At 40.9% G+C, this 15,026-nt stretch overlaps 2 protein-coding genes across 3 annotated transcripts; one reads left to right on the plus strand and one right to left on the minus strand.

The window, feature by feature from the left end:
• Positions 1-722: 722 nt before the first annotated feature.
• Positions 723-8,645, minus strand: LOC109486849 (N-acetyl-D-glucosamine kinase-like). Of its 2 annotated transcripts, none has more exons than XM_019790755.1 (10): positions 8,569-8,645; positions 7,536-7,620; positions 7,046-7,144; positions 6,502-6,643; positions 5,847-5,957; positions 5,392-5,504; positions 4,805-4,892; positions 4,044-4,144; positions 2,427-2,505; positions 723-1,942 (listed from the first exon to the last, which is right to left on the minus strand). In XM_019790755.1, the coding sequence occupies exons 1-10, from the start codon at positions 8,601-8,603 to the stop codon at positions 1,758-1,760; spliced, it is 1,038 nt and encodes a 345-aa protein (XP_019646314.1). In that variant the 5' UTR covers positions 8,604-8,645; the 3' UTR covers positions 723-1,757. The 2 variants fall into 2 exon arrangements, with proteins under 2 accessions (XP_019646314.1, XP_019646313.1); XM_019790754.1 differs by lacking the exon at positions 4,044-4,144 and adding an exon at positions 4,393-4,493.
• Positions 8,646-8,808: 163 nt separating this feature from the next.
• On the plus strand, positions 8,809-11,977 carry LOC109486848 (vacuolar protein-sorting-associated protein 36-like). The gene is made up of 5 exons (XM_019790753.1): positions 8,809-9,224; positions 9,380-9,525; positions 9,988-10,197; positions 10,875-11,041; positions 11,442-11,977. Exons 1-5 carry the CDS (start codon positions 8,905-8,907, stop codon positions 11,772-11,774), a joined length of 1,176 nt encoding a protein of 391 aa, XP_019646312.1. The 5' UTR covers positions 8,809-8,904; the 3' UTR covers positions 11,775-11,977.
• The last annotated feature ends 3,049 nt before the right edge of the window (positions 11,978-15,026 follow it).

Genomic DNA, 15,026 nt, shown 5'->3' on the forward strand with positions numbered 1-15,026 from the left:
CAAATGTCTGTCCAATACTCTTCATTAGTGAATTGTTTACATAGGATTTAGGAGCACGTTAAAGATCCCATCACACTTATTGAAAAGAGCAGGGATCCATCCCGGAGTGAGATGATCAAGCCCTTTAGTCTCATCCTATGCAGCTTGTACTTACTGTACAAAACTGGTGTGTTATGCCTAAAAGTGGTTTACCGGTTATTCAAAGAAACCAACAAACATGATAAGCCATTGTTCACCAACATTTACTGTTCAACAACATGACATCAATCACTCATCAGGCATATCTTCTTCACAATAAAGATCTCTGCACAATTATACTTTCATATCATTTATCACCACCTTCACAAGGCGTGCATTCATAATCATCTCTTGCACATAATAATTTGGCAACATATTTCTACAATCATTAGTAATAGGTAAGTTTGTAGCTTAACACTTAAGATATTACATTGGTCCCACAGACAACAATTTTAATATTCTTGTTTGCAAGGTCCCATTGAAGTGATCGGGCAAAAACATCTAGACTCTTGCTGTGCGACGATTAAGGCTTTCTATGGTACCATTGCAAACAAATCATCTACATACATGTAACTGCTGTTTAGTAACAAAGTGTACACGCCTTTTGCAGAGCAAGATCCAGGGACCAATCAACAAATGATCAATTGGCAATTTCTTCTTAAGAATACTTTTGTGAGAAAATCTTTCAGTGATCTTTAACTGCCAACAGAGAAGCATAAATGTTGTCTCTAATACAGGAAATTGTGCTCAATCTACATCACACTTGTAGCTCAAGCCAGTGTTTCTTACTTTGACCTGCAAAGATACCATAATAAAAATGACACACCAAGAACAAGAATCAACTTGAAATTATGTCAGTTTGCTTTATGTATTGTACAATTTGCATTGAATTGGCAAGAGAAAAAAAGTAGATTTTCAGACAAGTACAATAACTAAAACATATACTACCTATATCATTAAAAGTTTACAATAAGAACATTTGAATAATTTAACAATATTAGGCATAACACCATGAGTAGAGATTTATTTGTGGCGGCTAATTTTTACATTAATAGCACCTTTGTATACATGCAGAGCAGTTTGGAAAGGGCCACAACCAGAAAAGCGTTGCAAGTGTGCAGAAAAGCGTTGCAAGTGTTTTTCAGCAATGGTTTCTGTAATTTTTTCTGTCATTTGGCAGAGAAACACTCTTTCACAAAGGTAACCATTGTTTTCTGAGGGTTTTCCTTGTATCCAGTTACATTTGTATCATATTGTATCATTTTTTTGCCACATGACGTCAAACTCTCATTTGGATGCTAATAGTCATCTTTGACAAAGACCACCAAGATATCGTATCATAAAAAAAAGCTAATCATAAAGGAGGTAAAAAAAGATACTGACAGTGCAACAGATGCAACATTTTACAACACCTCTCCATCATTTAGATACCACAGTGCATCTGGAATATTTCAAAAGCCTCTGGAAGCCAAGTGCATGTAACGGCGAGGTCACATTCATTGTAGGTCGTCGTACAATTTTGATGAGGATTTTCAAGCAACTGATGAGGATCTAAGACTTTTCTGTAACAAGACTACTGAGCACACCCATGACTATCCCAAGAATGCATTCAGTTTGCGATCAAATGGCAATCATACAATGTATGTGACCTGCCCCTAAGATAAGCCCACCGTTCCAGTCTGTGACGCTTTAGCTCTGTTATGTGACTTTCCTGCCAAAATCTCTGCCTAGGTTCAGTATCAGGAGAATGTGTGGGAGAAGAAGACAGTGGCGTTGTCGGCGTATTTGACGGGGAGTTTCTTCCCAATGCTGCGTCCTCCCAGATTGGCTGCTCCGATGGCGCAGGACTGCTTCAGCTCGAGCAGCGTGATGGTCTTGATGGCGACGTCTCTGTCGTTCCGCGGTAACATGCCTCTTAGGAAACCTAAGGACCAATGAGAATATGCCTCAATGGAACTGCCATTTAAGAATTTGGTGTGGCATCTGCTGTACTCTTTATAATAATGTAGTATGGCTTTGTGGCATCAACTGACCAAGTGGTTAAGCTACACTGTAGAAGACACAAGATCGAGAAGTCACGTGTTTGATTCCATCCATTCCTGGCTAGATGCTGAGTTCTTGGGAAAGGCACCATTTTCCTGACTTCTCTAGGTTTAAAATTGGTACCTGCCTTTGGTTAGCTAAAAAAAAGGCGATAGAAGGAGAGGGATGGGCTCTGCCTTCCAATACCAAGCCCTTAACACAGTGGATTAACAACCCATAACCTATAGAGTCTCAAAGGCTATCTACCTCTACCTTACCTGTAGTGAAACTTTAACATTGGAAGTGTTGAAGGATTAAGGATGGCTCTTGAGAGGGATGTATGAATGGAATACTACATTTGATATGGACTATTCCTAAGCTGTTACCTTCTCTGAGCACGTCCCAGCTTTTCCACACAGATCCAACACACACCACCTGCAGTCCTCCCTCTCCCTCTAGGAGGCTCTGTTGAACAGATAACACATGAAGTTTTGTGTAGCTGGCATGCACAAATTGTTATTATATGATATAAAAGATACTCTTGTTTACTTTGTATCAATCTTTAAATGGTGGTGCTACTGGCACTACATGTACATATTTATCACTATGACTATGAAATAAAATATTTACATGGTTATATTCTATCCCAGAAAAAAAATATACAAAAATATTTTCATTGCAGATTAAACTAAGACCATAACATACTAATCATGGCTATATGATCTTACATACAAGGAAAGGAAACATAGAAACATTAGAGATGTAAACAATAGTAAGACATAGCAACATGTAAGACATACGGCTATTCCGAGATCAGGGTGCGCCAATGGCATCGTGCATCGTTATGTCAATCTTACTCTGTATTTATCGCATTCTGTTGACATTTATCAAACTTGTTATACTAGTACAGTTATTTTCCAGACAATCAGGAAGAGATTTGGTGTTAAGATGTTTAAAACTTATGCTATGGCCAATTTAAGCCCAGAAATTGGCATAAAATCTACGTTATGCTGTTGCACTTTAAAACTGCCAGTTTTTGAAATATGCTTTTAAGTAATTTGGGAACAAAAAAATTGAATGAAAAGATTTGCAATATGTTCAGACATGCTCAGTCTGATATGTTTTGCAAAAAACCTGATGATGATTGGAAATTTCTCTTTTCTAGAGCGCATTTATCAATATGTTGTACACGTTATGTAAAATTCATAAATTAACACATTGCAATTAACTTATCTCCCTGTACTAAAAAGGATGATGATAGAACTGGCCATTTTGCATGTTATGCAAGGTACATCCATATATGACACAAAACATGTGTTTTTATGTTGTTTGTCCTTTGGGTTAATATGGCTGATGGCTTACAGTTACCTGTCTTTTTTGTCCGAGAAAATGTGTAGTGTCCGTTGCTCGGTAATAACTTAAAATAGAAAAGCTGTGGGTGCATATGATTTCAGGTGTTGAAACAGCTGAAGATGCTGACTTAAAACACAGTAGCTATTTCAGTCTATTACTGTAATTATATGAAATAATGTCAAAAAACCTCAAGGGTGTAGTGTCCGTTGCCATGTAGTGTCCGTTGCCAAGTATACCATATAGGTACATTAATTACATTTTGTTGCAATTTTGAAGTAATTTTGTCATTTATGTTATTTCTGTAGCATTTTGGCAACCCCTAAATGACATGTCTTGCAAGATTTGGTGTTCTTGTCATGTACTTGAGCGGCCAGATGTGGTCGGCAACGGACACTACAGCTTAGCTGTAGTGTCCGTTGCCGGCCACATCTGAAATGAATGGGCTAAGTTTGGATAGAGCACAACTTTTGAACTGAACGTCTCTATCCAAAAATTTAAAAAGTGCAATGTATGGCAACACCTCTAGTGCGATTTTCTGCACTGAAAGTAGAAAAATATAAAACTTGAAAAATTGGCCCAAGTGCAACCCTTTGGCGCACCCTGATCTCGGAATAGCCGATAGCAAGCAGAGTTGAGGCGGGGGGACCTACTTTGTCAACCTTAGGGGCCAAGGCAAGAATGTGTCTGCCTAGCATCTCCCCTGCCATGTGGAACAAAGCCAAACATAGGGGGTCCTGGAAATCCTGAGCTCCTACAGGTGAAAGGTTACAGCAGGTCATGAGTGTAAAGGACAGAGGTCAAAGATAGTAGGACAGAGGTCAAGGGTTAGTCTCATTGTGGTCATTCATTTTGACCTAATCAATAATGGAGCACTGACACACAGAAATGTTATCTCCTTGCTGATGACACAGATCTGATAGAGGTCAGAGGTGACAGGTCGGATGTGAAAGGTTAGAGTTGACAGGGGTTGGTGAGTGTCACTGATTACCGTTGTTGTACCTTGTCAATTTTTGAAGAGAGGGCACAGATGTGCTTGCCTAACGCCTCTCCAGCCTGAGCGAAAATTATTTGGCACAGTTTGTCTCCTTTCTCGTTGGCACCTGTTGGTTGAAATGTACATGTCTGATGATCACATCATTTACATACTGGTAGCCTCATAAAACATGTCAGGCATAGGATGATTTAACAACAGAAAAAAAGGATTAAAGGAATCTGTAGTGCTCCAATAGCAGGGTAATTCTATGTAAAACTCAACTGTCATTGTGTATCCATACATTTGATATTTACAGTACAGACATTAGTATACATATCTAATACTTAACAATGATGTTCTCTGTTCAGATAGAATGAAGATTTTTAGCACAAAGACTTTTGAAGATACAACTTGCAGAAAGCCTTAAGACAGTCTCACCTTGAGCCACCAGCTTACAGAAGCCGGCAAACTTGGACTTGTCAAAGTTGCGATACAGGTGGTCCAACAAACCTATACGGTCATTCACCTGGGGGTAGATTACAATTGTTGTGGAGTTATTTATCATATGCAATATTCTGATTCACAAAGACATGTTGAAGACTAGTTCAGAAGGTGAAGTTTAAGTGCATGCATATGCAAACATTTTGAATGGACAATAGTTTTATCCTTAAACAAGAAATTGGAGTTTTCAGACTTCCAGTTCCCTCCATTTCCTGTGTCTAACCTTTTGACCTCCTGTTATTCTTACTCCTGTCAATATCCCCCCCACACACACACACACACTGTAAATCTACTCTATCCCTAAAGATAGACACACAAACCCACAACTCAGCCAACTAAAATAATACTTCCAGTAGTTCCCGATAAGCAATTAGCGTAATATGCTAAGCAGCCTTGTATTCCAAAAAACTACATATCATGTATAATGAGTTTCAAAACTTCTGTAAGCAATCTAACATTTAAATGCCAAGTATTGTGATCTAACAGAAGCATTGGTATCCACTAAATCACAGCATGTTACTTACCTTGAAGTACTCAAACATGGCCAGTTTGAGGTAACTTGTGTCAGACGGGGGTTCCTGGAAGTTATCGTCATTGTCAAACACATACTTGACTGCCTTCTGAGCTATCCAATAGGCTGCAGGAAACATGACACATAATGTCATGTAAAAAATCACTATTATTATAATCAGACAGCAGATTTCCACCTAGCGGCAAAGCATATACATGTATTTACCAAGTTATCATGAACAAGAAATCAAAGATCCATGAAGTATTTGAGTTGTTGCAAATTTTTTGTTTTATTCATTATTGCAAATTTCCCTCCTCAATTTCTGTCACTTTACTTTCTACAGTAACTACAGATTCACAAAACAAACACACAAACAGAGCTACTGAAAACAAAACCTCTGTTTACACGGAGATAAAAAATAAATGTCAAATAAAATGGTGTTTCTAGTATACTTGTACCAATAATTACCTCCCCCCTCGTCCCCCATCATGTGTCCCCAGCCTCCACAGCCGTAAGTCTCGCCGTCTGGGTTGATGAGTTGACAGTTGGACCCGGTCCCTGCGATCAGCACCATACCACCTGCAGACCGTACAGTACATGTCATGTGGTACAGTTATCAGGGCTCAAAATTCTTAGGTGCAGGTAGGCAGTATTTCAAGCCTTGGTCATTAATGATTAACTTGTACTGTGTGCGCTGTCACTTGTCATTGTTACTCTTACTAGCATTCATCAAACAGCAAAAAATGAGAGATTTCAGACTTCCAGGTGCACATATATTTGGGCTTCTGTTACCTACAGGTTCCTGTGTCTGACCTTTTAACCTGTCATTCTGCCTGGTAATCTTCCCCATCCTACTTGCTGTCAACCTACTCTCAAGTTCACCCTATTTTCTGTGTCTGACCTTTTAACCTATCATTCTGCCTGGTAATCTTCCCCCAACCTACTTGCTGTCAACGTACTCTCAAGTTCACCCTATTTTCTGTGTCTGACGTTTTGACCTGTCATTCTGTCAAACTACTCTGGGCAAACAAAAACACAAACACACAGTTCAGCCACCCAAAAGAATACCTCCGTACATGGAAGTGAATAACATAACTACCAGTATAGTATAAAAAAAACATACCAGACTCGCAGACAGTGGCGATGGCCCCAAACGTGTCTGTACACATCTTGTAGTTCTCGCTGACGTTGGGAAACTTGGTTTTCATGCCGTCAATCACCTGTTTCTGCCCCTCCTCCTTCTCTCCTCCACTCAGAGACAGGCCCTGGGAACAGAGCAGAGTGTTCATAAATTGATGTGGACATCTTACTTCAAAGCTGGACTCACTGTCTCATGAAGGAACATTATATTCAACTCTTTGTCTATTTCTAGTCTACATTATTATACTGCCCAAATATCAGTCTCAAAATCCTTGCATGTACAGCAACATCTTCTTCCTCCAGACTGCAAAATTAAGAGACTCTTCCTTATCAGTGTTTTCCTCCTGAACACAACTCACAAGCCTTTAAAATCTCCAAAATCTCACACTTGCTGGGGTAGCAAAGTGATAATCTTGTAATTACGAAATCTGTATCTGTATCTGTATCTGTATAGCCGGTATAACCGCCCTTCGGCGTAACACCAACTTTTAAGACGCTCCTGGCAACTACACATTTATGAATCTCACCAGAGCCTTAAGAGGCTTGTCCTCAGGGATGCCTGCTTGTTTCTTGGCATCCACCACCATGTCATTGATGGTTGTCACACACTGGTCCACACCTATTAGCTGACATACAGAGACAGACAATTAGCAACTGTCCTCATGGAATTAGAAACACATCTGATCATGCAGTACAAACAAGACATCAATAATATCATACTGTTATGTAACATTTTTTTGTGAATTTTGCCTTATTCATCATTGGGAATTTTTCTCTGATTCTGCTTAAGCCGTAAGGTGACAAACATATCTCAGGAAATGAGATAACCTTTTCTGGGACCTTTGAACTAACTTCCTGTCAATGTGCCTGGCATGTTTAGCATGTTCAGGGTTATACAAAAGATTTGATGCTGGTTATGTGTTATGGATAGGGGTTGGTATGAGCTGTTTCTATGTCCTTTAGGCTCTAACTAAAAATATTCCATTATATTATTGTCAGACCCCATAGGTGACTTACCCAGTGGTTGGTGCTTGGTCCTTCACTCCATGCCATGATCTCACCCTCAGAGGACATGATCACCATCTTAGAGTGGGTGGCACCACTATAGTGATGATTCAAGTTAGAATATATCATTTTCTGTTAACAGGTTATGACCACCCACAGTCTTGTGATTTATGATTTATGCATTTCTCACTTTTGCTCAATATAAGCCGGTACATACTACAAACTGCACATGTGCACATGTGCAGTTTGATGCATTGTTCGTAATTTATCAAAGTTGAAGGCCACTGAGACAGAAACAAATGCATAACACATGACATGGTCTAGACAAAAACAAGCTTACACAAGCTTTAAGTCAGAGGCCTTCTGCTTTGACCTTGTGCATGCAATGCTGAAGTGCACTTGTTTTATTTTGGTCTTGGTAATTTCAAAGTAGTGCATATTTGTCTATTTGGAAACCAAGTTGTTTACTGGGCACCTGCAGTGTGAGTGGATCTAATAAATCATTAATGGAACAAAGAAATTCGAGAAGGCATTCAAACTGAAGTGGCAGTAGGTTCTGCATGCCTTTTTGTGAGGCAAACAGCAAGCTTTTTTAGTCTAACTTTATTCATGGCTGTTCAACGTTAAGCGATGTTATATCATGAAATGTAACTGGTTGCCTTAACTATCTAGCATATTATTTCTTACATCCTGAATTCACAGTAATATGCATTATCAACTAATAGGTATTTGTGGAACGCCAGATTGCACCAAACTTACAGTTAAATTGGAATATGCGTCAATTAACCATTTGCCAACGCTACAAAAGCACTGTGTAAGTTGCCATGATCCCCCCATGCAGCCCCTCACCTTAAGACAAGGGTCACGCCTCCTTTCCTTTCCAAATCTCAAAATGTACTCTTATTACATTACACAATATCAATCGAAATAGAGACTCAGCAGAATTATCAATGAAAAGCTATGGTCCAACCATTATTATTATTACCTACAATTGAACCCGGGTCCTTTTGGCGATCAGAAAAAGGAGAAAATGAGGAAAACTCACCCTTCAATACCGCCGAAATATTCTACTTCCGCCATGTTGTCAGATCACCTGCTCCAATCTTAGGGATCTACCACTAGCTGACCGAGGCTGACATTGGACGTAAATGGCCAAAAAATGTATGCGTCTCACAAATCTACTGACCATGTAAAATTTACAGACAGTTATAGTAAACATACAACTCTTTAAAAGGATACACTGAAGAGATATCAAGGAAAATTGAAGATGTGTCCTCGAAAATATAGTGGTCTGTCCCTTAGGTCAAAGGGCAAACAAAGATGGCGACGGAGGGATGAATTTTTCGTTGTCTTTCATTTTCGCACAACTCTAACCTCCAAAATGGACCGTTTTGTGTGGACAAACGGGCTGTTAGAGCCGTATGAGGACCTGAAGGCTCAGCAGCACGGGATAAAGATCTACGACGGCGAAGACAAGACGCCGTTTGAGTACGGGACGCTGATTTTGACCAGTCATCGCCTGATCTGGCGCGACCATAAGCGGTCCGACTGTGTCCTGGCCCTCCCCCTGTCTCAGATTGTGTTTCTGGAGGAGACGGAGTCAGGGCTGGGGAAGAGCGCGAAGATCGTGGTACATCTGAGCCCCGCTCCGCCTAACAGACCTCCGGGGCCGGTGGCATCTAGTCAGAATTCCTACATCAGGTGGGTTCCAGGCCTGGTGGGTTCATTTCTCAACCAAATTTGGCTAACTGTGGTAACCATTCTCCACTGGCAGCTCAGTAATACCCCATTTTGGGGTTGTTCGAGGGTAAACAAGAATTAAGAAAAAGAGTTAATAATATACATTGTGTATCCAGGTTGTCCTTCAAAGATGCTGGTGAGACTGAGTTCCATCGCAGGTTTATTGAGGAGCTCGCCCGCCGGTCCTGGGAAATGACACAGCCGCACCCAGCACAACAACAGCAGGCTGAACAGGCTGGGCCAACTGGGGCCAGGAGAGCAGGTGTGTGGGTCAGAGGGCAGATGTTTGTGGGGCAGGTGTGTGTGGGTCAGGACAGGTGTGTGTGTGTCAGGACAGGTGTGTGTGGGTCAGAGGGCAGGTGTGTGTGGGTCAGAGGGTAGGTGTGTGTGGGTCAGAGGGCAGGTGTGTGTATGGGTCAGGGGGCAGTGCGTGTGGGTTAGAGGGCAGGTGTGTGTGGGTCAGAGGACAGGTGTGTGTTGTCAGAGGGCAGGTGTGTGTGGGTCAGAGGGCAGGTGTGTGTGGGTCAGAGGGCAGGTGTGTATAGGTCAGAGGGCAGATGTGTATGGGTCAAAGTGCATGTTTTTTGGTCAGAGGGCAGATGTGTATGGGTCAGAGGGCAGGTATTTTTGGGTCAGAGGGCAGGTTTGTATGGGTCAGAGGGCAAGTTTAGCTGCATCATGTTCAGTGTGAACATTATACATAGCTCTGTTTTTTGGTCAACAGGAATTGTTGGCATAGAGCGAAAGCTGGAACAGAAGAGAAAAGAGACTGACCAAACCATCAGTGTGGCCTTCGAGGACCTGAGTAACCTGATGGAGAAGGCCAAGGACATGGTCAGCCTGTCTAAGACCATCGCTCAGAAGATCCAGGATAAACAAGGAGCTATCTCAGAGGATGAGACTGTTCAGTTCAAGTCATATCTACTCAGCTTAGGTACATTTCTCAACAATTTGGTACCATACATTAATGATTAAACAGTATTGCATCTAGTTTTTCTTCTTCTTCCATCAACTGCTAGATGCAGGTGGCTGTGAGTTTCTTCCAGTCCATTCTGTTTCCAGCAAGGTTGGCAATCTACTTTGGTTGAAGGTGTTGTATAGCATTGCTCAGAAAACTGTGTGTATATATACCTGAATGCACCTAGAATTGGACCAGTGTACTGTGCTTGATTTTTGACTGTGGGTGCACCTAGATATCTGTGAAGGTTTAGTGTCCTGTAATGTACTCTAGTATACTGCATAGATTTTGACATTAAGTGTCAGAAAAGATCATATATGTATGTGTGTGTATAACATTTACTGTGTTTTTTTTTAGAACTTCAAAGTAATACAAGCTGATTCAAGCTCTGAAGACAATAACACAATACAAGCTCTGTCTAAATTCGAATAGAGAGGAACTTAAAAAGTATTGGGAGTTATGATAATTTGAACATTGTATGAAAATTTGTACACTATTTTGATTATAGGTACTGTAAAAGGTAGGGAAACTGTATGAAGATCTGTATCCTTTTTTATGTAAAACAATATAATATAATGCAAATAAAATATTCATCAAGTTATATCACATTTATCAATAAATATTTAAAATATTTATCATCCCCTGCTGCACAGGTATCCCCAACCCAGTGACCAGGGAGACACATGGGTCAGGTACCAACTACCACATGCAGCTCGCCAAGGAGCTGGCACAGGTACTGCAGCAGCCGCTGGAGGAGTGTGGGGGCATGATGTCACTGGCTGACGTGTACTGTCGTGTCAACAGGGCCAGGGGGATGGAGGTCAGCAGATGTGTCGTTCAATTTTCTTAACCATTGCCTTGTTCTCTTAATCTGTAACCAACTCAAATTTGATACCAAAAGGGACCTTCAGTGGGGAAAGACGTTAGAATGGAAGAAAACGTGTTTTGTTACCTGATGGTACATTTGTACTTTTTTCATTGGTATGGTATTTAGTTATGTAGACTGGTTATGATTTGCTGAGTTATTACATTCAACTGCAATTGAGATACAGTAGGTCTAAAGAAAAGACACAGGAAATGGGGTGAACTTGAATGTCCCAAAAACATAAAATACATGTACTTCTTGGAAGTCCAAAATCTCTACTTTGTTGTTCTTGATGAAAGTCTAGAATCTGTATAACTCTATATGATTGTAACAAGTATTGACGTCTGTTTTACAGCTCCTATCCCCTGATGACCTCCTGAATGCCTGTAAGCTGCTGGAGGCCCTGAAGCTGCCCATGCGTCTGCGGGAGTTTGACTCCGGCGTCGTTGTGGTCCAGCTCGTGTCCCACTCGGAGGAAGAGGTCGTCCGCGAGACTTCCCGTCTGGTGGAGGAGTCCGGGTCTCTGACGGCGGAGGAGCTGTCCAGAGTCGCGAGCTTCTCTGTGATGTTAGCGAGAGAAAGACTGCTGACCACGGAGAAGAAAGGCCTGCTATGCAGAGATGACACGGTGGAGGGTCTGCGTTTCTACCCTAATCTTTTCAGTACAAAACCAGTCATGGAACCCTAGCCCATAGTAATGTGATTTTAAGAGTGAACTCAAATACACCGTAAATTTGGTCCTTAGATTTCATCAAATAGAAAGTTGTTTGTGTATGTTATGAAAAGTGAGCTAAATTATTGTCAGCTCTGACATTGTGAAGGAAAGTACACCAAGATTGTATGGCCATAGATAAAATTATAATTTATAGTGTAGACTGTGAATTTCACACACACTGCTGTATATTGGTATATATCCTATTGGCTTTTGAAATGAGATGCCTCCGGGCTATCCTGAATGTCTCATGGAGAGACCACATCAGAAATGAGGAAATCCGAGCCATGCTGGGAATGGAAAATACCATAATTGACGACATTCGTAAAAGAAGGCTGAGGTGGTTTGGTCACGTTCAGAGGAGACCCCCAGACTCTTTGGTATATGGGGCCTACCATCAGGATTTCACAAACCCCAGACCTAGAGGTAGACCCCCTAAAAGATGGCGGGACCAGATAGTACAGGACACGGGGTGGTCCCTCAAGTACGCTGAACGAAAGGCTAAGGACCGTGATGCCTGGCCGGAAAAAATGAAGAGGAGCAAGGGGCCAGTTCTGGCCTAAGCAGGTAGGCAGGCTGTATATTTGTCTAGAAAAATAAAATTCCTTTTACATATGTTGTATGTAGTCATACCCATTGTGTTCATTTAACAACTGTCAGAAATAAACAAAATATCTTTTGATACCAAGGAGTAGGTTTCCAATGTGCTGGTGAATAACCAGAGTACATGTATAATTGTTACGCAAAAGTAAAGATACTTTTATGAAAATGATCACCTCTAACAATGAGATTCGTATTTGGGACATGGGTGAAATTTTGAACTGCTCTGTGATGTTAGAATAGACATTTAGAGACATACTAGTACATGGGAGGAAGTTATGCACTAAACATGAATTTGATATGTACATTGTACTTTGACTCAGAAAACAAACATTACTTCAAAGCATACAGCATGCAATGGTTGTGGTTTTTATACTACTGATATGTTGGGAGTTGAGGTAAATAATTTTTTTTTTTATATGTCATAGATTACGACAAGCTTGAAGCGAGTCCTTTTTGATTGCTTTATTGTAAAGTACAATACATGTAAACACATATACATACACATGTGACTGGACAAGGAAAATGGCAGGTCCTACATGTCTAATCAAAGATACATTGTACACTGATGACATAAACCTACACTATCGGCAGTATGAGTACTACAGCGGCCAATATCACTGCCTATGACAGGGATATTGAGACCTTTATTGTATGTTTCTATCAAATAGAAATGTTGGATGAATGTTGTAACATATCTATCTTTACTCACACATAACAAGAAGTAAAATACAACAACCAACATGTAGTTACTTCCAGGTACAGAAGTATTGTCTTGGGTGGCTAAGCTTTGTGTGTGTGTATCTGTTTGTCCAGTTAGAGTAGGTTGACAGTATGTGGGTGGGGGAAGATTGACAAGCAGAATGACAGGAGCTCAAAAGCCAAAGGTCAGACAAGAAGTGGAAGATTGCATGAGCACCCTTCAATACTTGTCGAAAGTCTGAAATCTCTGACTGTGACAACAGTTTGATACATTACAAAAGCATACTGTGCTACTGTCGTACTAACAGCTTGAGTGTTTATCATGAATTTGGCAAAAGTACACAAAAGACTTAAATTTGTAGAAGCCAATGTCAATGTTATTATAAAGGGGATTCATATATGTATAAAAGTGCCCTTATTAAATAACAGACATGTCATACTACAGGAAATGAAATACCCAGCATGTTATTAATCTGCAATTGACATTTTCCTCCCTAACATGGATGTGCACTTTATGTTTAGTAATCCCTGCAAATATGGTGTGTCTTACACCCATTTCCACTAGACCCTGTGACCACTGAGCCTGACAAATCGCTCAACGAATTTCATATATAAACTAATCTGTATATGTTTGTATGTCTTGTCCTTAAAATCATATACTAGTAGTGCGTCATATACCACTTATGAAATCAATGGTCATACAAATGCAGATTGGTAGCTCAGTTGTCACTCAGTCATCACCGTCTAGGGGAAAGGTGGGCTAAGCTAGTGAAGGCGTTCACGGAATTCTAGGTAAAACTATAGCTAGATACATCTTAAGATACATTGTATTTTTCGTATGTCTACAAATTTGCTTGATGATCAAACACAGTAGTATACATGCATTCACAACACAGTGATTAACAGGCTGTCTATCGTAGACTATCCAGGATCTAGATTACTACTGGTGAGAAACATTTTGAGCAAAAAAGTCTGGATGTTAAAGGCATCCAATGCAATTTCAGGGCGGCAAAACAAAAATGTTCTGCAGGATACTAGTATCTGTCTGATATTGACATTTACATTTCGTAGCACATTTCGTCCTCATTCCATACTTGAAGCGTTTGAAATAGCCCCCAAATGCTATGGGATAGGTATGGGATAGGTGATGATCAACTACATTAAAAGAATGATTAGTAAATTGACTTTGAAAATCCAGTTTTACTGCCCTAAAATTGCATTTTAAACCCGTGCATGAACACCCCTACAAACTAGATCACCATATAGTGTCCCTGACAACACATGTTGAGGAGAAGCTGCATGATGATGATATAGTATAATCAAAACGATCCTTAGTTATACACATGTCGCACAATCATTTCTTTCGTAGTAATTGGTAACACGATCTATCAATCAATCAACTTTGTGAAGCTAAACCATGAAAACTAAAAATCCTACGCTATTCTATGTAGTAATACCCCCGTCACATTGCGCGTAAATCGATCGGCCGACTAGTTGGCGAGCTCTAAACGACATTTACGGCCGAAGTACGCCCGATGTTCCGTCGAGCATCGCGCGAATTTTCGGGATCGCCGGCGATTTTTTGGAGTCGGCCGAAGCTCGCTGACACGCGAAACGTGTTCTTAACATCAGCGACTAGTCGCCGGCGATTTTTGAGGTCGCAGAGCTCGTTTCCAGCTTGCGCGTAGCTCGCCCGTAGCTCGCCACTGTGCGGCCGAGAGTCGACCGATATTCGGACGTACATCCCACGAGTCTCGGCCGTATTTCGTCTTTGAAAATCGGGCGACGGTCGCTGAATACGGTCGACCCTCGCGCGAGCTTCGCGAAATATTCGGGCGACCCTCTTCCGTACCTCGCCCGACTTGCGCAAGTTTTAAATCGTGCGTGCTTCGAGCGAGCTTCGAGCCAGTGTCGGACGAAGGTTCT

Source organism: Branchiostoma belcheri, unplaced genomic scaffold, assembly GCF_001625305.1.
Source record: "Branchiostoma belcheri isolate BF01 breed outbred unplaced genomic scaffold, Haploidv18h27 scaffold83, whole genome shotgun sequence".
NCBI lineage: Eukaryota > Metazoa > Chordata > Leptocardii > Amphioxiformes > Branchiostomatidae > Branchiostoma > Branchiostoma belcheri.

Coding starts and splice junctions, on each gene's coding strand:
- LOC109486849 (XM_019790755.1), bottom strand. CDS start 8,603: ATGGCGGAAGTAGAATATTTCGGCGGTATTGAAGG. Junction 7,621..8,568: donor TATTTCGGCGGTATTGAAGG/GTGAGTTTTCCT, acceptor TCATCACTATAG/TGGTGCCACCCACTCTAAGA. Junction 7,145..7,535: donor GACCAAGCACCAACCACTGG/GTAAGTCACCTA, acceptor TCTGTATGTCAG/CTAATAGGTGTGGACCAGTG.
- LOC109486848 (XM_019790753.1), top strand. CDS start 8,905: ATGGACCGTTTTGTGTGGACAAACGGGCTGTTAGAGCCGTATGAGGAC. Junction 9,526..9,987: donor AACTGGGGCCAGGAGAGCAG/GTGTGTGGGTCA, acceptor TTTGGTCAACAG/GAATTGTTGGCATAGAGCGA. Junction 11,042..11,441: donor ACAGGGCCAGGGGGATGGAG/GTCAGCAGATGT, acceptor TCTGTTTTACAG/CTCCTATCCCCTGATGACCT.